This window comes from Periplaneta americana, chromosome 1 (assembly GCF_040183065.1).
Source record: "Periplaneta americana isolate PAMFEO1 chromosome 1, P.americana_PAMFEO1_priV1, whole genome shotgun sequence".
Taxonomy (NCBI): Eukaryota; Metazoa; Arthropoda; class Insecta; order Blattodea; family Blattidae; genus Periplaneta; species Periplaneta americana.
In genome coordinates, this window is record NC_091117.1 from 153,665,596 (window position 1) to 153,690,565 (window position 24,970).

The 24,970-nt window shown below is 36.8% G+C and overlaps 1 protein-coding gene across 6 annotated transcripts in view; it reads right to left on the bottom strand.

Annotated features, from left to right (window-relative positions):
• Cdk4 (Cyclin-dependent kinase 4) overlaps window positions 1-24,970 on the bottom strand; it is a 371,407-nt gene that overhangs the window by 94,537 nt on the left and 251,900 nt on the right. For all 6 annotated transcript variants that reach the window (XM_069829872.1, XM_069829856.1, XM_069829863.1 and 3 more), the window contains one exon: window positions 14,097-14,372. In XM_069829872.1, the coding sequence (XP_069685973.1) occupies window positions 14,097-14,217 (121 nt within the window). In that variant the 5' untranslated portion in view covers window positions 14,218-14,372. The remainder of the gene's footprint in view (window positions 1-14,096; window positions 14,373-24,970) is intronic.

The following is a 24,970-nucleotide window of genomic DNA, read 5'->3' on the forward strand; positions in this document are numbered from 1 at the left end:
AATTTGTTTCTTTATTATTATTATTCTCCTTCTACTCAGTTAATTTTTCTGTGATGAAGGATATAGAACTCAAGACGGAAATTACAACTAAGAGTAGGAATAATCGTGTAGATACAAATAGGTGTAGCTAGTTATTAATTTATCACGAGAAGAACTTTTTTCTATCGATACGAACTACTATGACACTTGATTTTGTTATTAAAAATGACAAGAAGAATTACTGATTTTTATTTGTACTATAACGCTAGTTTGTTTTGATTTTCAGTAAAACCTAATTTTTACTAAAAATTGTATTACATTACATTTCATACGCATCATTCTCGGATAATACTGAATATGAACAAAATCTGTACAATAGTTTAGAATAAATCGTATACAGATTGGCAGGCGACATTTCCAAAACAACTTTTCGGTTATAGAGTGTATTTCCGTGAAAATTTTGAAAATATTTTTTGTAGCATCACAACACTAATGTAAACAAAGAGAAAGCGAAGGAGCGAAAATAAAGAGGAGCATCAAGGGAATGACGAGGTAATGCAAGAAGGGGAGGTGAAGAAGAGAAGTGAAAGAAGATGTTGCTTAAGATTGTTCCTTAGAATCAGTCTTCTGTTACGTCACAAAGCATGCTGTGTTCACGTTATCAGAGAGATAACTAGACTGCTGTGTGAACTGTGGGCAAGTCTGAATTTTCAAACAACACGCCTAACAAGAACAGCATGAATCACTCCATTTTATTAAAGTCAACGTTGTCAGAAATCGTACCAGTGAACCGTATTTCAGGAATCTGTAGATGTGGAAAAACGCAAGTTAATTTGTTATTGCTATAACCAGGGAAAGGATTTCTATGTAAATACGACAATTATATTTTGCATTATCTTTATGTTTCACAATGCGTAGAGTTTGAAATGCTACTTTTATTTTCCATATCTCAGAGATTAGTACATATTTCAATTAATTAATTTATTTTCATGTATTTTCTATATTTCACATAAAATAGTCCATATTATATTAGGCTTAATAATAAAATAAAATTCCATTAACTTTTAAAAATACATCTCAACAATACAGTTTTAAATATTTTCAGTAATTCCTTTAAAATCAGAGTTATTTGAAAATTAACAGTCCTTTCAACAATGAAAAAGCAAGTTAAGAAATTCTATTACAGTATTTTAATTTTGAAGTTTGTAACAGAGTGTAACTTCGCGGTTATATGACAGTCAGAATACACATTGGTTCAGTTCTGCTAATCATTCTATAAAAACTGTAAATATGCCAAACGTACCACATTAAACCACTTTAAAATTAAGAAGTTACATTTCAGAATTTAAAGATGATGGTTTATCAACTGACAATAAAATATTATTTTGTAATTTATGTCAGTGTGCAGTATTCTCTATAATCTACGTAGATTCCCAGTATTAATCAAACCCATTTGTAAATGAAATTTTTTGTTATTAAATTAAGATTAGGTTAAATATTACATTAAGCTTTTACACTTACTTAAAAAATGAATTCACTATGTCACAGTATTTGCTTTTCTATTATTTTATGTTTTACCACGACTGGCTGGATTCGAAACTGCTTTGTTTTGAACACAATTTCAGTCATCCAAGGCCTATTGTAATTAATAGCTTTGCTATATTAACAGAAAGTATGATCAGATTTAATCGAATGTCCATAGCAATTTGTTTCGCGTTAAAAATAAAATATAGAATGTATACAAATGATTCATCAGGTTTTGACATCGTATAGCTTAAAATTTATAATGTCCACCCATTTGTACTCATAGCCAATAGAAAGAGCATATTCTTAAATTTGGTATCTCTCATTTCAGATTTCATTCTGACTCTTCAGTGACTCACTAGTGGCGGTTGATAAAATAGTGACTGATCAACAGAAAGCATTTTGTGTTTTGGAAGATCAGAGTACTCAATCCATCATCACTGTGCAGCGTGCGTTCCGGAGACAGTACAGAGGAGCCCACCAAACCACCAAAGTATTCTGCGGTGGTATCGACAGTTGAAAGACAAAGGATGCTTGTGTAAAGGAAAAAGCTCAGGACGACCAGGTGTTTCAGCTGAAAAGGTGGAGAGAATCCGAGAGGCATTCGCTCGTAGCTCACAAAAATCAACACGTCGAGCAAGTCGCGAACTGGACATTCCTCGTGCAACTGTGTGGAAGATTCTGCTCGGGATGATTTGGCACTCCTCAGGTGGCCCCCGCGGTCTCCTGACCTCACAGTTTGTGATTTTTTCTTTGGGGGTAACGTGAAAGAGAATGTTTACATGCCACCTATGCGACAACATTAGCTGAACTCCTGGATCGCATCACTGCTGCGCTGAGGAACATCGACAATGACATGCTCCAACGTGTATGGGTCGAACTGGACTACCGCATAGATGTGTGTCGGGTAACACGAGGGCACATAGAACATTTGTAATGATATGTACAGAACTTGAAAATGTGCTCTTTCGATTGGCTATTAGTACAAATGGATGGACTTTATACATTTGAAGATATACGATGTCAAAACCCGAAGAATCATTTGTATACACTCTGTATAGATTATTAACATCAGTTTTCTGTTTTCAAGTTAGCTATTATGAGTCAATTGTCGGTACTGCTTAGACACATTTTGGATCCTTAGGAAACCTTCGAAATTTGTGAACAAATAGATTTCAGAAGGTCTTCTTCGAATACTTCATTTCTCTTCATGCTAATTCACCACTCCTCCATTATCACCGTATGATTTCATTCCTGCGAAAAGTGTTTGAAGTTCAAAAAGTAAGCTAAATAATTACAATTCAAGTACGTGGTGATAAAAGAAGTTAACAGAGCCTTTAATTACCCCAACTTCCCATCATAATTTTGGTCACCCTTTGGATCTTTTGCCTTCAAACTTTGAAATATTTTTAGTGGCTAATTGGTCGTGGGATCTTATTACAGTCCTGCCCATTTCAGCCGTTTAGTTTGTACAGATTATTTGTAATAAGTCATGTAACTCCCTGTATCCACGGATATGAATATTGTTGACTCATAACATCAAGGCAATCTCTAATGTCATCTCAGAACGATTTCTGTCATATTTCATATCACGGAAAAAACAATTAAACTTCTAAAATTATAGAAATGTGTACCCGATGAGTAGAAAGTATGGAACAAGCTTGCTTCTAGTTGTCCTATTTTTAATTTGATTAAAACATTATATATAGACCCTACACAAAATTTATAAGAATGAAAAAAGAATATTTTGAACATGTTTTCAAACACTACGTTTTTCATTTATAAAGCATGTGCCTAGAAGTATGTTTTTATTTTAATGTCACGATGGACTTATTTTTTTATTTTCGGATTAGCCAGTAGTCAAAACATACAATTTATTTACCATTTATAAACTATTATTTTTTTTTTTAAATTTCTGAACTGTATGACACAAATATTTGTGCAGGGCTACACAATAAAATAAATACTTCAATATAAGCCTATCAATTTATAACTATGAAGAATGAGGGGCCCAAGAATTAACCAGACAAAACTTTACTTAATTCACGACCGTCTTATTCTCCGTAGTGATAAATTGAGATACTGAAGCATCTCTCTTTGTTATATAGCTACACACGGGCTTATATTGAGATTATAAATTTGATAAATTTCTAAAAATAATAGTTTATAAATTATAAAAAAAATATATACATTTGATTATGTAGGTTTTGTGACCAGGGGCCTATTCCACTTGTACATTACAAGTAAATCCTCTAGAAAATAGTAAAAATACTGGAGTTTCTGTTCCACAAAAGACTTTTCTACAGTAGTATTTTACCACTCCGTACTTACAAATTACCAATGAAATTTGACGATTGTGTTCCACAAAAGTAGTAATATTTGTAACTTACTAGTGGATTGTCAAATATTCTCTACCAATGAATGGAAACTAATACATACATGTACTAATGCCATTTAAATATATTTCATAATATTAATATATATTTTGATAAATATGTGATGTAGAATATCCTTTCTTGCTTCTATTTACTTCAAAATAAACATTTCATATCCTCTGACACCAATTCAATAATTTTGCAGTTTTGTAATTTCGTAACGAAAGACGAAAGCAGAATAACGGCTAATGAAATGAAATTTATGAGATATACAGCAGGATATGCGAAATGGGATCACAAACGCAATGAAGATGTACAACTAGAATTACAACTAGAACCTGTAATTAATCACGTAAAACATTATCAGAACAACTGGATAAATCATCTACATCGCATGCATAGAGATAGAATCCCAAAAGTCATGGTCCACTATCGTCCAAACGGGAAGAGATCTCTCGGTCGTCCAAAGAAGCGCTGGATTGAAAATTCAACTGTGAGATCGTAACAGGCCATTTGGCCTAATACTTGAAGGGAAGAAGAAGAAAAAGAAGAAGAAGAATTTCGTAACAATTACGTTTGGGGTGAAGATCATTATTAGTGGCATCTGTTGGGTAATATGGGAAACTATCAAGGAGCATTATGCGGGGATCGCGGAAGAACATGATGATGATAATAATAAAGATGTAAATATTTCATTATTAAATAAGTAAACTAAAATAAATAACATTGAGGGTTACGAATCTTTGCAGTATAATCTACCTTAAAATACATTACGAATAGAGAGACAAACATAACCTAATTCGATGAATGAAATACGAAGATAACCAGCTGCTTCACGTTATGACGTAGTATGTTTATTGATATGACGTCACTAGTAGCGATTCATTGGTAATGTACAACACACTTTAATTATTTCGTGGAAAAGAAACTTTACTTTACAACATCTTTAATCAGTAATTTGTAATTTGTGCAACAAGGTACCTTTGTGGAATAGACTCCAGAAGAATACAAAAATGTAAAAATAAGTACGTGGTGTCATTAAAAGAGACTCATTGACATACTCTTTATAAATTACACACACAGTTTTTTTTTAATATAAACAAATATTTCTTGTTTCATTGCCTATCACTTTTCTTTCTTCATAAAATTAAAAATGGAAAAAATGCTACAAGTTTCGTTCCAAACTCTTTACTCGCCTGCTTGACAGTTCCTAAATGTACTACAGCTGTAGCATATAATCACAGTAGCAACTTCGGTCCAAAGCTTTGTAACAAATGATAATAGATAAATTCCCAAACATACAATTTGCTAATGCTTCTCATTTCAAAAAATTTATTAAAATTGCTGTTAACAGAGAAAATTTAAAGTTCAATTATTGTGATATGTGTTTTTTCTTCTTCTTTTTTTCTTTTATTACTTTTTACTCTGTTATTCAACAAAATGTCTTAACATTAACTTATGTGGAATGCCCCTGGGCACGAGTGTGCAACTTATTCTTTCTGGGGGTACTAGAGAGTTCTTATATAAAAAAAATCAATATGTATCTTTGTTCTGGAAATAAAATATTATTATTATTATTATTATTATTATTATTATTATTATTACCTGGTGTAATAAAACAACCCACATGATGGCCAACATTTTCATTAAACGCAATATTTAAAAATTTACAGTACCTCCATTTAAAGGTCCAATGACAGATTTTGAACCTTTAACTCTTAACATAAATTTTCGTTTTCGACAATCCCTTTTTAACACCAGAGGGCCAATTTTACGGCAACAGTCGTTTCATAATGAAAAGGAAACGATAATGATCAGAAAGTGAAATGGCCTCGTTATGGGGGTAGCTTATTCTGTTTGGGAAAGGGCCAAGAAGCAAGATAAGCGCAGATTAGAATCGCACGGTGCACCGGGGCCCAGTCTGCAGCGGTGGCGGCGGCTCACAATCATCGCATACCACGAGACAAACCAAACTCGCCATCCACCAAACATGGACAAAGAATGCCTGTTCATCTCCCGGCAGCCGTTAGCGCGAGTAGGGCTGCCCAAGCTTCCCACGGACACCGGATTCCCCAAAACGAGACAGCGGCTTAATTAGAACCCCCTTCTCGGCATTCCTGCCACACGCACGAATACAAATTTCTTAATTTTCTTCGTTTCCTAATCAAAGTCCGCCGTCTTACAAAACCAAGGAATTAAAATTCTGTAGTGCTCGGAAAAAGTTGCACAAGTCAAAAATGTTAATTTTACAGGAGAATGAAAAAAACTGTCTTCACACTGGTTTATGTCCATTTGATTTTCCTCTGTATGAATTATTGTAATGGGAGAAATACTTTGTCTCTTTTCCCAAGCGATCAGATGTTCCGTAAGTTGTCAATAAATTAATAAAAAATGTTTGTGGAAACTGACTTATGTCACTTTTCCCAAGCACTGCAGAATTTTTCCAGGAATTCCCATCGAAGGTCCTTTTACGAAAAACAACTTTGAGGTCTACCTCTAGAATCTAGTGTTCCGCAACCGGTGTACCGCAGCACACTGATGTGCCTCCACAAGGTGAAAAGTGTGACGCGAACTTTTACCTATTATTGTAAGAAATTAATAAAATTATTTTAAATTAAATTAAAATTAAATTCCTCTCTCTGCTGACACAATCAATCGCCGAGTTAGTGATATGTCCAGTGACATCCAAGACATTATGAAGGAGAAAATATAGAGCAGTCAGAAGTTCTCACTTCAGATCAACGAGTCCACAGATATTAGCGGTCATGCACAACTTCTTTCCTACATTCAATACATTCATGGGAATGTAATTGCATTTTTTTTTTGTGCAAAGAAGTGTCCAAGCGAGCAACCGGTGAAGAAATATTTCACAAAACTAATGAATATGTGGTCCGTAATTGATTAACAACAGAGGATTGCGTTAGCTTTTAAAGATGGAGCCGCTTCTATGATAGGATTCGTGGCTAAAGTACGTGAAGTATATCCTAACATATGGAGCGACCATTATCTCATTCACCGCTAAGCCATTGTTGCTAAGTCTTTGCCATCTCCTCTGAAAATTGTGATGCACGAAGTAGAAAAAGTTAATATGTTATTCTCATTTTCAGCTGCATATACATATGTGTGAACTGGGCTTCTCGACGTCAACTGAAATTAAAACATTAAGGAGGGAGAGACTCAAATCCATCGATGAAGAAATTAGGCTTGCACTGTCAACATTTCCTCCGCGGTGCAATAATATTTTTTGAAGGATTAACATTTTGGTGTGCTGTGTTGAGTCTAGGCCTGTCTAGGGTGTGTCGTGAGTAAAAAAAGGGTTGCGGAACACTGCTCTAGATAAACAGCTAGGGCAATGGTTTTCCACGCAGAAGACAGAAGTTTAAGTTATGTAGAGTTCAAGCAGAATTTTTTGTAGGAAAATACAGCATTGGGACAACTTCTCTCTCGGTATTTCCGTTTCCCACCAGCTATTATCTCATCATTGCTTCGTCATCGGCGCATTTACCAACGGTGTTCAGTAATCTTCCCGGAGGGAATAAGATCTTTGGGGAGGCCGAGACGTAGATGGGAGAATATTAAAACGGATTTGAGGGAGGTGGGATATGATGATAGGGATTGGATTAATCTTGCTTATGTGAGGGCAGCAATGAACCTCCGGGTTCCTTAAAAGCCGTAAGTAAGTACGTAAGTTCAGTAATCTTTACATGAAACAACGAGTCAAAGTCAGGATAGGAGAAGAAATGTCAGAAGAAAGTGAAATAGGGAGAGCAGTACGTCAAGGATGTCCTTTATCACCTACCCTGTTCAACATCTACTTGGAGGATTTAGAGAAGAATTGCTTTCAGAACATGGGAGGAAGAAGAATAAAGTGCGTAAGATTTGCTGATGATATGGCGTTGTTAGCAGAAGAGGAGAAGAAACTAAGGGATATCTATTGGAGATAAATGACAGCTGTGAACAGTATGGGATGAAGATAAATGCAAATAAGACGAAGACCATGGTCATAGGAAGAAAGGTAAAGAAGATAAAGTTGCGAATTCTAAATGAGATAGTAGAAAGAAGTAAGGAAGATACTAGTGAAGTGCTTTATGTGGCAATGTATGGGACAGAAACATGGACATTACGACGAAGTGACGAGAAGCAACTAGTAGCATTTGAAATGTGGATATGGAGAAAAATGGAACATGTGAAGTGGACAGACAGAATAAGAAATGAAGCTGTATTGGAAAGAGTGGGTGAAGAAACAATGATGCTGAAACTGATCACGAAGAGGAAAAGGAATTGGTTGGGTCACTGGCTGAGAAGAAACTGCCTACTGAAGGATGCACTGGAAGGAATGGTGAACGGGAGAACAGTTCAGGGCAAAAGAAGATATCAGATGATAGACGACATTAAGATATATGGATCATATGCGGAGATAAAGAGAAAGGCAGAAAATAAGAAAGATTGGAGGAAGCTGAGTTTGAATGAATGAATACATTTACTTATCTTATTGGCTCTAGAACTATAATGTACCATCTACCACATAGCATATTAGAATGTGAACAGTTATTTTTGGTTGAAAAAATCTGATCAAGATCACATTATGATTTACAATTCTCACAAGAGCGAAGACAAAACAGGCTAATATGCTGAATTGTACAATAATAATGACAAAGATCATAATGATAACGATAATAATGAAAATGATGAGAAAGATAACGACTATGATGATGATAATGAAGAATACAAAAAGTCCACTATCTTAAAATTTAAGCGAGCCGTTCATTTTCTATTACCTCCCAGATGAGGCAGAGACTGTTCTTGCTACAAACTCTTCTCTTGGAAGGACTCTTCTCTTTCTCAAACTTGTGGAAAACAAGATACACCAAAATACAAAGCGACTAATGTATAAGAAAATTATCCAACACGACGACTTGACAATTTGTCACGCTAGTTAACAAAGAGGCGTGACAACGTCGCCATGGTGATATATCATCATAACAAAGGTGCGTTAACCACCCATGAGGATAAATAATAAAAAACTAACACAATATCATAGCCATGTGGTAGTCAAATCAAGACACTGTTTGGAGACTTCAATGCTGGAGTGAGAAGGCACACAGAAGGAAATGATTGTGGTATGATGTAGCAAATTAACACAAAAACGAAAAGTCAACATCTCTTGGTAATTTTTCTTCTGATGTAATTCTAAGAAAACACATATAATAATTCAGTTCCGTAGTGTATTTAACGGCGTTTTTCAAGTGTTCAAGTTAGTAAGAGATGGCGAGACGATGCCGTGGTAGAGCAAAGATGAGAAAATATGACACAGTATAATAATTCACTTCTATTTCTATGAAAATCTGGAAATACGATTTTTGCAGCATCATAATAACTATGTACCGTACTTGTACTGATGTTGGACGCAAAAAAAATATATATATAAAAAACATAAATAAACAGGCTGCATATAAATTATTGAAAGTCAAACTCAATAACGGGGTAAATCCCGTAAACATAATATCATAAAGATTATCTCATACAAGAGGAAGACTGTTTTCAAATCGTCAGAGATATAACTGTGCACTGGCTTGAAAACCTAACAGCCGTCTTTTCGCATCGTTAAATCAAATGTATCAGTCTGAGAGTGAGACGCTTATTTAATATTTTATATTTCGTTATTGGAGGTACGTTAACAGAAAGCCACAATTTAAGTCACACAGAATTTGAGTGCACTCGAAGTTAGGTTCTGGCGTCTTGTCAGCTCATTTGAGTTGTGTGGATGTAAAGGAAAAATTGTGACGGTGTCGTGCATAGGTCCTGGGGTAGCTCAGCCGGTAGAGCATTCGTCCGCTAACCGAAGGGTCCCGGGATCGATACCCGGCTCCGAAACAATTTTTCCTTGAAATTATTCAATCAGGAGAATTAATTCACGCAAAAAGAGATGATGCAGTGACGATGCAACGATTATGAAATTAAAATATGGAGGGAATGAAGCGTTTGAAGAAAACTTTTTTCAGTCATAAATATTTTTTTTAAATCTATTCCGAGCGATATTAATTATAGTAATTATTTAAATGATGCCCATGTTAGTTACAGAGACAGTTCAGAAATCATATAATAATAAGCCCGTAATGGAGCAATGGTGGAATGAAAGGAAAAACCTAAGAACTGTAAGGAAACTTTCTCCGCTATTGCTTCCTCCAGCACAAATCTTTCTTACAAAGTAATAACAAAGAAAAACGAGCAATTTATTTGCCACGCTGCAGTGATTTGGGGACCAAATATAACACCAAGACATGGGACGTTATAGAAATTATGACTGGGGCTAGAGGCTCAATCCCACTAGAGTCCTTAGAAGTCTTCCGGAAATTAAAAGTTCCTGACAGCACCGTGAAAATGATATCCTCTACTGCACTGAAGTCATCGATTTCCATAATTATCATTTATATTCGTTATAAAACGGCCGCTCTCAGAGCGCTGAGCTTCTCCCGCTACAGTTGCTGTTGTACGTAAATACTCATGCTGACTGCTTTGTTTACAATACGAGTTTCCCACCCCTGTTATAAAATGTAATTTGTGTTGTAGCCTAAACTGTCTATTGCATTTCCTAATACATTTTTCAATAAAATTATTGCCTACCTAACTGAAGTTTCTATTTAAAAAAAATTGAATTAAATATAAATATTCATTTAGAACTGATTAGGAGGCCGATTATTAAACTCTGGTTGGGGCGGCTATCACGTATCTATTATTAATTTTTTATTAAATATACAGTGTGTCCACAGAAACATTCCGGGGTTATAAACTGCTATAATTCTGTCACTATGTGTTTTACGAAATTCATACCGGTGTCATTAGAAAGAACAGCTCAAAGAATTTCAGAAAATGTGTCATTGACAATTGTTGACCGAAACAACAGAGGGCAGCACAAGAAGAAAGAAAAAACGTCGTTCGCGCTAGTTCGCTTGTCATTAAGGCATTGTTAGATATAAGCAAATTGTGTTAAATGATCTGAGTGTTAGATTTTCAAATCTGGGTGAATTCTGCAGCATTTAGAGGCATATTTAGGTTATGGCGAATACAAGGAACGTAGTTCGTGTGTATTGGAATATCATAGTACTCGGAGTGTAGTAAGAGTACAGAGTGCTTTCAGACGGAATTTTCATCATAAGGCACCTATCGACAAAACGATTCTGAAGTGGTATTGAGATTTTGTAGGGCATGGATGCGTATGTGATAAAAGGAAATGTCATTCAGGAAAACGGCCTGTTAGTGCGGAAACTGTAGAACAGGTGCGGGAGGCGTTTGTACATAGTCCTCGAAAGTCTGTGCGTAGAGCTAGCCTGCTAGTCTAAATACACCGTTTCCAAGGTCCTACGTTCTCTTCTGCAATTTCATCCCTATAAACTGCAAATAGTGCGTAAGTTAAAACCTGATGACCATGCGAAATTATGTGTTTTCTGTGAAAATTTATTGAGCACACATTGAGTGTCTTTGAGGTAGGTACAAAAATTTTTGCGTTTCTCTTTCTAATGATACCAGTTTCGTATAAATCCGACAATTAACAGCGACGCTATAGCAGTTTATAACCCCGGAATGTTTCTACGGACACATTGTATTTTGAAACATAGAGGTTGTTCATACACAATGGAATAATTATCTAGTCTAGAAGTAAGCTAAAGTAATGTGCGGAATTTTAATGGAAGAACAACCGAAACATCCACGAAATGTTTCAATGACTATTACCTCCGTCTTAAATCTCAGATTATCTGTGAACATTCAAAGTGTTCTGTAATTGAAATACAGTCCCAAGATAAAGACGAGTTGACAGAAATCACTGTGTCTATCTTAGTAATCAGCTATCCACCCACCCTTTGTACTCTGTACACGTATTCCAGGCACTCCTTGTCAATGTGTCACAATGTCCACACGCTCTCTGTTCTATGCACTCTCACGTTTCCGGTATTAATATCCGCATCAAAATAGCCGATAACATTTTGTCGGAATTCCATTATCAACTTAAACATTAATTTAGATAAGAACCCTGATACAACAAGTTATACGAAAAAAATGTAATCAAAGTCATGTAATATTTCATATCAATCGCTGTTTACATAAATAAACTCCATTTTTTTTTTTTTTTTTTTTTTTTTTGCCCGCACAGATTTCGATGGCACTTTCCCACGCTCTGGTGGCCCGTATTTCAAATAACCTCACTGTATAAGAAATCGGTAGGAGCAACAGCTGCGTAGGCCTATTACACTCCCCCTCTCCTGCTTCTGTTGACTAGAGAGCGTACTTCCGCCTAGAGCAGCGGTCATCAGCACAGTGCACTCTCGGGCTGGCGTCTCTTACAGCACCAGCGTGCATCCATGGTTGCTGGCGGGTATGCTTCCTCCCGCACAACGGTGCATATTGCGATGCACTGCTTACCAGTAACCCATTTCAGGGAGTGCTAACGAACACTGGCCTAGAGCAAAACATCTTTCATTGGAGATCCGAAGAGAAACAAGAGACGGTGTCGGGTAGAGTTCCTGGGTAGCTCAGTTGGTACGTTCAACCAATGTCCCGGGATCGATAACCGGCCCCGGAACAATTTTTCCCTCGAAATTATTCAAGTCTGCTTCACAGGGAGCTTTACCTGAAAAACTAGACTTGCATAATATATATGTTACTGTAGGTACGTTAACAGAAAACCACAATTTCAAGTCACACAGAGTTTGTGTGCACTCGATGTGGGTCTCTGGCGTCTTGTCAGCCCACTCGAATTGTGTGGATATAAGGGGAAAAATTGCGACTGTGTCGGATGGAGTTCGTGGGCAGCTCAGTTGTTAGAGCGCTGGTACGTTCAACCAGAGGTCCCGTGATCGAGACCCGGCCCCGGAACAATTTTTCCCTCGAAATTATTCAAGCTAAAGGGAAAACCCAACACGCTAAACGACAAAAAGCAACCTCGTAGCTCGGTAAGAATGTGGGTAGCCTAACTTACGTTTGAATCGCTCTGTATAAAATTATAAATTACCTATTCTTTATGTAGCTAATCGGTAATGTATGCAATGGAGGGAAAAAATCAACTGGCTAACCTACCCCATTATCTCCTGGCTTAGGTGTTTTGTAAGTGGTGTTATGTTGATATCACTTGTGAGGTTCAGATCTGTCTTCGGACAGTTGACTAAACAACAACCCTATTCCTTTTCTCCAGAGACATTCACAATCGTTTTTAGTGGAAAAGGAAAGTGCAAAAAGAGGTAAAAAAAAAAGAGCAATAACAAGAATTCCTAATAAAATGTAACTTACATCTTGAATGCTGTATGAATTTTTATGCTCGACCATGCCGAAATGTAGTAATTATACACCTGGTAGCAGTCCTTTAATGCATGTCATTAAAGTACACCTACTCATTAAAGTACAGGTGTTTCCAGCCAATGACAACTCAGCTTACAGGTGTTCAGCCAATAACAAGTTAGCTTTGTACCGTTATAAAACAGCAAGTATCGATTATTCTCGGATATGCAATCGAAAGAGAATTAGCGAAAAGTCACGGAGGCTGGAAATCCAATACTGTCGCAGAAGGTTATGTTCTGTTACTATATTAATTAGCGTTAATTGTAAATAATATTCAAATAAATTCAATTTGTCATCTCGTTTTTCAATGTCGAATTCAATAATCAAGGTTATACCAAGTTTAACGGGATTACATCAAGGTCAATGACATTGTTCCTCGGAAAAAATCAATACTTTCGCGTCTGCGCACATCTCACAATTCACGACCTAGAACAAGGTCACTTTCGATCTTGTCAGATACAAATAAAATGTATACATCTGAATAATTTCAAGTTAGAAATATGGTCGAGCATAAAAAGTCGTATGCAACGAGCCTATAATGATAGTAATTAAGAAGCGAGTATGGATGTTTATGAAACGAGCGCAAGCGATATCCCATTGTATCTTTTAATTACTGCAATAAAATACAGCAATGTTAGTGTATTCTCTGCTGGGTAACAAAGATGTTAAGACATAACAAGTTTAAAATAAAATGAGATTTACAAGCCAAGGTAGAGTAAATATATCTCTGACATCGAAATCTCGATAAGTCAAATTATTTCTCAAGTTCCATGTTACTAAAAAATATCAAGGTTTGCATTGTTTCGTATAAAAATCCAACAGACGTAAGTGGCATGTTTTTTCAAGTAGAGAGACACAAATACATGAAGGTAGCATGTGTGTTCTTACCGTTGCCAATGAGGGCCAGTTCCTCGTAGTGGCCGTGCTCGCGGAAGAGCTCATTGGGGGAGGCCATGACGGTGCTGCTACTGCCACTGCTGCCACTCGAGGGTGGAGCTGGCCCGGGCATCTCGCTGCCCTCAGTCGGCGCCACTCCCGGGCCGTCCCCAGCCCCGGACACTGGACTCTGCGCCGCCAGCACGCCGTCGCCGTGTTCGACGATGCGACCAGACCATCACCGCACCATCTCTAAGCAAAAACGGCCGTCACGTCACAACATGGCGCCTGGAAAAATAAACGAGAGTGCATACGTCAATACGGTTAAGGACACTGATTAAATTGAAAGAATACGAATAAAAAATTGTGCATTCTGGAACAAACCACTTTAAAAATTAATCTATGACGTTACATATGACAATATAACTACCAAACTATAGTGCATATATTTTCTTTTTCCAGGCTCACGAAGGTAGAGCGGAAGAGGCCACTTGCCCATATGCGATCTTGGAAAGACAAAATGTATGCACTTTATAATAATTTCGGAAATATGCTATAGTCAGTACAAGACTGAAGAAGTCAGCTAAAAAGGAAGTCCGCCGTCATTATCTTCATTTTAATTGCACTATCCTGTTGGGAAAGTGGCTCTCCCGTCATAGCATAAACTGAAAAGGCGTAAGATTAATAAAGGCTTTAAAAAATCACTGCAACTTAGTATAAAGAATCCACTCAAAAGAAATTGATTTTAAGTTAAACACCAAAAAAATTAAGAAGTCAAATGTTGTACAAAGAATGATATTATAAATACAAACACGAAGGAATGTGAAATTATGAATGGCTGGCTTAGAGAAACTAAATAAAAGAATAAAGGATTCAAGTGAGGAAATAATTTAGGTAGGATGAGAATGAAATACTAAGGGTACGTACAAGATGGAGCCTGGCTGGTTACCGTGTTGGTCGCTCGTAACCTATATCTGGTGGCTGGGCAGAAAGTCTGGGTGATCAAAACGAAGCTTGTTTGCGCCTACCAGTCAGTGTAGCTGAAGTTACTCTGCTTTTTCAAAATTGTTTTTAAAAAACAATAACAATTCATGAAAGTGCCAGGATGGATTGTATTGGTCTTCCGGTTCTCCTAAACGTACCTTAGGAATTTTGACATAACCATGTAAATAATTCCACTTTTCTGGAAATAATAAAAACCCTTTCATTAAATCCCATATAGTTCATCATCTGATATATTCATCTCTTTCGAACTTTTCTCCCGTTCACCATTCCTTCAGTAGGCAGTTTTTTCTCAGCCAGTGATAGCCAATTCCTTTTTCTTTTCTTGATCAGTTTCAGCATTATTCTGTCTTCACCCACTCTTCCTAGCATAGCTTCATATCTTATTCTGTCTGCCCATTTCGCCGCTCATTATTCTCCATTTCCACATTTCAAATGCTTCTAGTCGCTTTTCTTCACATCGTTGTAATGTCCATGTTTCTGCCACATACAATGCCACAGTCCACACAAAGCACTTCACTAGTGTCTTCAAATGATCATTTATTAAGTATCCCTCTACAGTTACCTTATGGAATAGATATGGCGATGACAAGGCGAAAATGGAGCAAAGGTGAAATAACAACTTAAGAGTAAACCAAAGTAGCCAGAGAAAGTCTATCCTCTGTCCACTATAAATCTTACAGGATGTGTCCATGATGAAACGTCGGGTCCCTAAGCGAGAAAACATAACATATACCTTATTTTATTTCAAGGAGTGCAGTTCGGTGGCTCCTTTGAACACCCACTTACAGATTTATGACTTCCTACACAAACAACTCTGACAATTCCATCCTGTCCCCTTGTCCCAACATTGCACAGTTGTCACAATCCTGGTGACCTTCGAAATTATGCAGTGAAACTGACGGGATTCTTGAAATTCGGAAAAGATGCGGCAACTCTGCCTCCACGTGGATTTGACGGGCACCTGTCAATTCTTCTGAACGAGGGTTATGATTGGTTACTGACAGGAGAAGACAAGATTTCCGTCACAGTAAGGAAGACATTTATTTATGACAAACAATTAGTAGGGGGCAGTAGAAGGTCTGTCGGCAAAGTCCTTTCTATGAAACTGCACTCCATGAAAAAAAAAAAATAAAGTATATCTACGGCTTCCATCAAGTAGGCCTATGCACAAAACCACTGATAATGCTTTTCTTGCCACCTTGCATATAGAAAGCATGGGAATCAGAGAAAGCTTGGATGTCCTTCCTACAAAGGCGAAACTGGCTAAAAAGTAACAGTAGACAAAAAGATAACCCAGACGAGACAAGAGCAACAAGACTTGTCAGCCGGAAATGGGCTCGCTATAGGGAATTATAAAACTGCGTCCAATACACTTGCTGATTCACATCGCGGGCTGCTAAGCCATGCGTGTACGATCACTAACACTTCGTTCATAATCAACATCTAATTACAGCGTGTCCGGATAATGGAGCTCCCCCCCCCCACACACACACATGCACGAAAATTTGATGACAGGCATTAAGAGTGATTACGAATGCTGAACATTTTTAAATTTAAAGGAAGTACTGGAGTAGAACACAATGATCACATTATATTATGTAATTCCGAAGACAAAGGTCAAAAGAATAAGAGTACAAAACTCTTGTTCGCCCAATTATGGAATATGGAGCAGTAGGGTAGGATCCGTACAGACAAAACCAAATCAATTCAATAGAAAAGGTCCACGCAAGGCAGCAAAATATGTCAAAATGGGAAAGGGACATGGTGAAGAGATAGTAAAAGATTTAGGGTGGGAACTTCTCAAATCAAGGCGACGAAAAACCAGACTCACCGCATTGTTTAAGGCACGAATGGGACACAAAACATGGACCATATCAATGCTAGATTAGTAATACCTTCATACTTAGGCAGGGCTGATCATATTAGGAAGTTTAAATGTAGAAAACAAAGAACGGAAGTGGCAAAATTTTCCTTTGTTAACCGCACAATAGTAGACTGGAACAGCTTACCTGCGGCAATCTTTCAGGGTGGTCCTCTCAAAATCAATACATTTAAGGAAAGGTTGAAAAGGTTAGACTGACAATGTAATTTGTAGGTGCAGTGTAATTATCTAAGATGTGTCATGTAATTAATTAAGTTGATATGTAATTAATTAAGATGATATGTAATTAAGTTGATATGTAAATAAATTAAGGTGATATGTAATTAAGATTATATGTAATTAAGTTTATACGTAATTAATTAAGGTGATATGTAATTACTTAAATTTGTTAATAGTTGGGTGAAATAGGTTAGGTTTACTTTTGCTTATTGTATGCGTTATTATAGCATAGTTTTTATTTATAGTCCTAGGTTTATTCCATCTATTTATTTGTAGTTAGAAGTAAATTACGTTCATTTTATTTTTTATTGCTCTAATTATTGTAATTGTATTATTGTATATTATATACCACTGCCACCGGGTGTATACCCAATTGCAGTGTTAATAAATACATACATACATACATACATACATACATACATACATACATACATACATAGTACCATAATAAAATTAAAGAAAATATGAAATGATTTTGAGTTGACCGTGGAACTTCATGCAATTACGTGTTTTTATTAATTTGTCATATCAAAAAAGTAAAAGCGGATCTCTGCCGATCATAATTTTTACCTTCGAATAAATGCAATTTTGAATGATTTCAAGGAAAACCTGTTCCGGGGCCGGGTACCGATCCCGGGACCCTTCGCTTAGCGCACGAATGCTCTCCCGACTGAGCTACCCCAGGAACCATACACAACACCGTCACAATTTTTCCTTTATATCCACACAACTCAAATGGGCTGACAAGTCACACAAAGTGCACTCAAAGTTGGGATCTGGCTTCTTGTCAGCCCATTTAAGTTGTGTGGATATAAAGGAAAAATTGTGACGGTGTCGTGTATAGTTTCTGGGGTAGCTCAATCGGGAGAGCATTCGTGCCCTAAGCGAAGGGTCCCGTGATCGATACCCGCCTCCGGAACAATTTTTCCTTGAAATTATTCAAACCTGCTTTACAGGGAGCTACTACCTGAAAGCCAGATTTGCATAAAGGCAATTTTATTTTGCATTAATGCATATTTTGAGGGATTTCCCTTTTAAACGCATATTTTTATTTTGCGTACTTACATGCATATATTAGGGATGCATAACCGCAGTTGTAAGAGGGGAGGATGGGGTTACCTCTTTCCACCAGCTGCGACGTTCTGTTGCGATCGTGTACTCGTTTACAGGGCTATGTCTGCTGAGTTTCAGTGGTGGCTTGAATGCACCATGATATTCTTTAACGAAATTTAATGCAATTATCTCAATATAAACACTGAACATTACAGAAGAATTCTGTGCAACTCGACACTTTAGAAAATTCCAGGATTTTACTCAAGACATCTAAAGTTCATTCACACGTCCTGTATACCTATCTGTTGCGCACAAAGCAATATCCATAACTCCAGCCAATGACTCAACACAAACATTTTACAGCACATTATAAAATACTTCTAATTGTCTAAACAAACCTCATTTCTGGAAAAGGGACAAAGAAATACAGTATAACATTTCTCAAACAACATTAATATGGTGGAATTGTGTCATTGAAAATTTGTAGCCTGTTACTTAACGACACTATATCAACTACCAGGTTATTTAGCATTGATTGCAAGATGGTATTTGGCGAGATGTGGACGAGGATTCGCCATAGAATCATCTAACATCCACATTACGGTTCGAAAAAATCTCGGAAAAAATACAAATAGGTAATCAGTCCAAGCGGGAACCGAACCCACGCTCAAGCGCGACTCCGAATCAATAGCAAACGCTATGCCGGTATTTTTCGTTAGAATACTGAAAATAAGAGCATCAAAAAGCATAAAGAGGAATCTAGGAGTTGAAAGCATCAAGGACCCAATTCTATTAACCACAATGAAGTTAATGTGTCTTAGAAATCATAATCCAACATTACTTACTTTCTTACAAATGGCTTTTAAGGAACTCGCACGTTCATTGCCGCCCTCACATAAGGCCGTCATTGGTTCGTATCCTGTGCAAGATTAATCCAGTCTCTATCATCATATCCCACCTCCCTCAAATCCATTTTAATATTATCCTTCCATCTACGTCTCGGCCTCCCCAAAGGCCTTTTTCCCTCCGGCCTCCCAACTAACACACTGGATTCGCCCATACGTGCTACATGCCCTGCCTATCTCAAACGCCTGGATTAATGTTCCTAACTATGTCAGGTGAAGAATACAATGCGTGCAGTTCTGCGTTGTGTAACTTTCTCCATTCTCCTGTAACTTCATTCTTCTTAGCTTCAAATATTTTCCTAAGAACCTTATTTTCAAACACCTTTAATCTCTGTTCCTCTCTCAAAGTGAAAGTTCAAGTTTCACAACCATACAGAGCATCCGGTAATATAACTGTTTTATAAATTCTAACTCAACATTACCCATATTACTCCTAAATTTATCAATCATCCGCCATCACTTCTTATTATCACGACCACAGCGACGTCGTGATGTAATAGCAAAGTACCAAGACGTACTTCGTTATTAGGGACTCAAAAATTGTCTATGCATTGCCTTTTACATTATATATAATATATTATTGAGACCGTTACGAGGCTACAACACCCAAACACGGGAGATGACGACGATGAATTTCAGACAATTTATGGTGTAAATGACCTACAAAAAGACAAGAATACGACTGTGGGCGCCCCGAATTTTCTAACACACCACAGGCCACCACCACTTTCGTCATTCATCACCATCACCACTTTATCACTGCCATCATCATTTCAATACCACCACTGGAAGAGGAAATGTACAGACGTCCAGTTTCCCATCTAACCAGTTATTAAGCTGAATATGGAAGACAGACACAAAATAAAAAAAATCTGCTAACAGCACATCGTAAAAAGGGATTTAAACTGAAGTGCTGGTACCAACCTAAAACATTTAACCTCCTTCTTACTGAAACAAGTAAACGGAAGTGACGTTCCGTTAATACTGCCATAATTTCTGTGCGCAACAGATGGCGAAAAAATAGAGCAACGCAACAAGACGACAGACAACAGGTGAGCATCGAGAGTGCGTCGCGGGAAGTGGGCGATTAGTTGTCAGCATTGTTGCACAACAGTGAGTCAAGACCACCACCTGCCAACCAGGCAGCTCTTGACTCATTTTTGCTGTTTCCTGCGGATTGACTCATGCGCAAATGATTCGAGAGTTAACAATTTCCTGATGAAGCTCTCAGACTTGCGTATATAGTCAGTCCTCGTCGAACACACTTCGGCAACTGGAAGCATGGAAATCCGAACACAAATACATATCTCATCGATTAAAATACTTGCGATTAACAACTATACCAGCTTCAGTTTAGTTATTACTATCACCAATCTTATCACTAGAGTCCTGCTTTTGGTTACCTAAAGCCTCCAAGCTACCCGCAACAGTGTAGGTATGTACGAGTATAGCGCGGCGTACACAGTTTAGGTCTGCTGTTCAGTGAACACGTCAAAACAAAACTAGACTGTTGAAAGTGAGTGCTCCAATACAAGAATTTGGTAGCGAGCACTTCATTAGGAAAAAAGAAAACGTATTTTATCAGAAAGAAAGCGAAATTTTTCTTTTGAAACACTTAACATGTGTAGAGACTCGTAAAGCAAGTAGTCAGTATAAAATATATTGTTTTTACTGTGAGTTATTGTATTATTGTAATTTGCACCATTTATTTATGTATTTATTTATTTACAAATGTGTACATATATAATCAGTGTCCATTCAGAATTTAAAGTATTTGACTTCCACCAAATTTATAACAATGTATTACTGAATTTCGTACATAAAAACCGAAACATTTTAAATTTATATTCACATAAATATAAAACCCAAAGATCAGACAACATATGCTTGACAGTTCCTAAATTTACTACAACTGTAGCATATAATCACAGTAGCAACTTCATAACATGATAATAGATAAATTCCCAAACATACTATTTCCTAATGCTCCTTATTTCAAAAAATCTATTAAAATTGCTGTTAACAGACAAATTTAAAGTTCAATTATTCTGATATGTGTTTTAACTTCTTCTTTTTTTATTTCATTACTTTTTACTCTGTTATTCAATAAAATGTCTTAACATAACTTATGTGAAATGCCCCCTGAGCACTTACTCTTTCTGGGGGTGCTAGAAAGTTCTTATATAAAAAAATCAATATGTATCTTTGTTCTGGCAATAACATATTATTATTATTATTATTATTATTATTATTATTATTATTATTATTTACAACATTCACGTGTAAAACAAGTAGGCCAATTCATAATTAATTTCTATAATTTTGCATTAGAGACGGTAATACGTGGAGACAAAAAGAAACCTACAAACATTTCCAAATTATTTAAGTTGAAACATCAGGACCGAAATATATTCCACATATATTTAACTCATTTTTAATTGTGAATATTCTAATCTCAATCCTTTCAATAACTTATCACATTATTTCTTTCTAAAATCATTTTCGTTTCGATAAAATAGATCTATTTATTTAAAAAGTGTAGGTAATTTAAATATTCAAAACTCTGTAAATTGCAGAAAAATAATGAGCATCGGTTTTTACTTTTTGGATGGAAAATGCATTATAAAATAGAAAATATCTAGAATCTAAATGCGTTTTACATATTGTGAGAATAATTCTCTGTTGCCCATAAGGTGGCTTTAAATAAATATTTAGTTTGTTATTAAATCCACATGACAGTAATTATATTTAATAAGTAAGTAGTATTCTCGTTGTTCAGTGCCTAAACTCTATAGCAGGGATACAGAACTGACGAGAGAGGGGTGGAAAGCATGGGGAAAGTGTTGGTTCCCCGTCCATAGTCCACCGGCGTTGAATGACGTATCTGTGGCCAGTACGCAATCACATAAGACAGACATTGAATGCAAATCCCCTCCCCTACCAAGTCAATGACGCGGAAGTGGAAGGAAGGGGTGAGTGACGTATCCGATGAGTGACGTAACGCCACAATTGTTGCCCAGTTCTGCAAGCCTGCCCTATAGGAAAAGGCAGATGTAAACATACGAAACAGAGCGGGAATCGAGTAAGAGCTCTCCGTTCCAAGCGAAGCTAGTAGGCCTATGATCCATGTACACCTAATTTGTACTCAAAGTAACCAAACTCAGGACTTTACTTATCACTACTATTATTAGGGCTATTTTTTTTAACACAAACATTTACTCCGAAACTGTCAATGGAGCGGCGCGATGTTCCGCAATCGTATAATTAATTGGTCTTGTAACTGTCATAAGTAGAACATTGGTTCATCACTGATTTTAAAGAGTTTTATTTACATCTCACGTACTTGTGAAATAGTTCATTTATGATATTTCTTTCATTGGTTTTGCGATAATATTTCGTCACCTCCAACACCTGCGCGGCAATATCAAAGGTCAGAAAAAATGTGTGTGTGTGTGTGTGTGTGTGTGTGTGTGTGTGTGTGTGTGTGTGTGTGTGTGAGAGAGAGAGAGAGAGAGAGAGAGAGAGAATGTGGGGAAGGACATTATCCAAACCAAAACTATATTAATTATTAACGTTCCTGTAAAATAATTTAAATTATATTTTGAAAAATCACTTTTCTTCCTACAAATTTCAAATTTTTGTTCAAACCTTCAATCCCCCTATCTTTTAATCCGTTATGTAAGGTTCACGGAATAAAATCTGTAACAATGAGGGAAACAGGAGAATATAAATAACCAAATAGCTCCAATTTTTTTAACCTTTGTATCAATTACGCAGTTATCCAGCGTCGATTAAGAGTGCTATTCATAGACATTTCGCTAGCCCGCGCTACGAGCGTGCTAAACTAGCTCCGGCTATCGACTGATTACTTGTACAGGATTCATATCATATCGCTAACACTGGTTTATGAATACGAAAAACGTTAGTTCGCTGATCATCCACCGGAAGCCCGCGCTAAGAATGTCTATGAATATGGCCCAAAATGTTTAATAAAAATCCGTGGCGTGACAGCCAATGAAGGGTCAGGACAACAGTCGATTGATGGCCTCTACTCCATAGGTCTCAGCAGAGGCGAACGATCAACTAATTCGATGGTAATTATGATTCCACCAGTCGTTATAGGTGTGTTACGAAATCGGATTTCTCTACTCACTGTAGCTTCCCAAATCCCTCAAGATGCTGGGTAGACAATAGCCTAGATCATATGTACTGAGATTGCTCGGCGTTATAGGTTTTGACGGTAACAACTTCGTCAGGTTTACTATGCTGCCATCTAGTTGATACACAAGGAGTCACGTCATAACTCCCAGTTGAATTGCATTAGCGACTATGTTACCATCTCGTGTTCGTTTACGACGGACGGGTGGCGATCCTGGCCGTTGTTCTCTTCAAAGTTCAACCGATTTTAACACAGGAATGAGCAATCTATATGTGATCAAGCTTCTGAAAAAGCTCTACTAGGTAATCAGCTCAAATTGGATTCAAACCTAAGCCTGTAACCTGAGTCTTGCTCACCAAATCCAGCAATAGGCCTATCACTCCAGTGAACATCGGGGATCGAATCGAGAAAGTTCAGCTTTAAAAGGTAAACATAATATAAATACAATACAGCGTAGCGGTGATTTTGAACGATTTAATTCACCATTTATTGTAGAAGATACTCATAGGTTAGTAGTCGATATTCTGATGACATAGCAATGGTAGGACAGAACCGGCAGGGAAATCGAATTACTAAGAGAAAACCCCAACTACAAGGACTCTATACATTACAAATTTCATGGGGTATACACGGGGACCAAACCTTTGTCAACCTCATAAAAAAAAAAAAAGTCGCATCTCTGAGTATTGCACAGACCGATCAGTTTACTCTGTGTTGCAGTTCATGTCCTCCAAGGGGAAGGAAATGGCTTGCACAAGGGAATGTGACCGACGGGTCAGCCGAGGGCCAATACATTTAGGAATGTGCAAGAAGTGTATTTTACAGTGCTCTTGCCTTGACATTTATTAACGATAGTTTAATCGCGTGACCTCGCAAGTTTGTAATTGTCATGCGAATTAAGCTTTTCAGCTCATGCCTCTGACAATTTTCATATAGCCTCAATGCAGATCCTGCAACGCGTTTTGATGCTCCAACTACACACATGTAAATTTACATAAGGCCTATTTCGAATTATATATATATATATATATATATATATATATATATATATATATATATATATGGAACTACTACAACTAATAGGAATGAGATAAACGATTAATCATGAATGTACCACTCAACTACAAAAAAAAACACACATACACAAAAAATTTAATAGTCATAAAACATCCTAGAAGGTGTCAAATTCATCTTGATGAAGGAAAAGAATTTTGTTGAGAACACCATGCTATGCTAGTGATCATGATTATAGATAATTTTATTATTACACTATTATTATTAATAGTCTATTATTATTATTATTATTATTATTATTAGTCTATTATTATTACTATTACTAAGTTGTTATATAAATTCTCCGTCGTGGCAACAGAAATACCGTAAAATGGGGCAATACCGATATGAAGTAGGCAGTGGCGGCTCGTGAACTTGTGAATTGGGAGAGCTGCAGTAGATTTCGGTACATACAAATTTCACTTCTTGATACCATTACTAATAAGTATAGGACAAAAATAAATGCACTACATATCGAAAAACCAAAACTTCCTGACTTAGTTGGGAGATGTCTGTGGGACCATTTGGTAATCCCTAAAAAAAACTAATACCATCGATTTCAGTCTGAATTTCAGATCGGCAGACACTCAACTTGCAATCTACCGGTCCA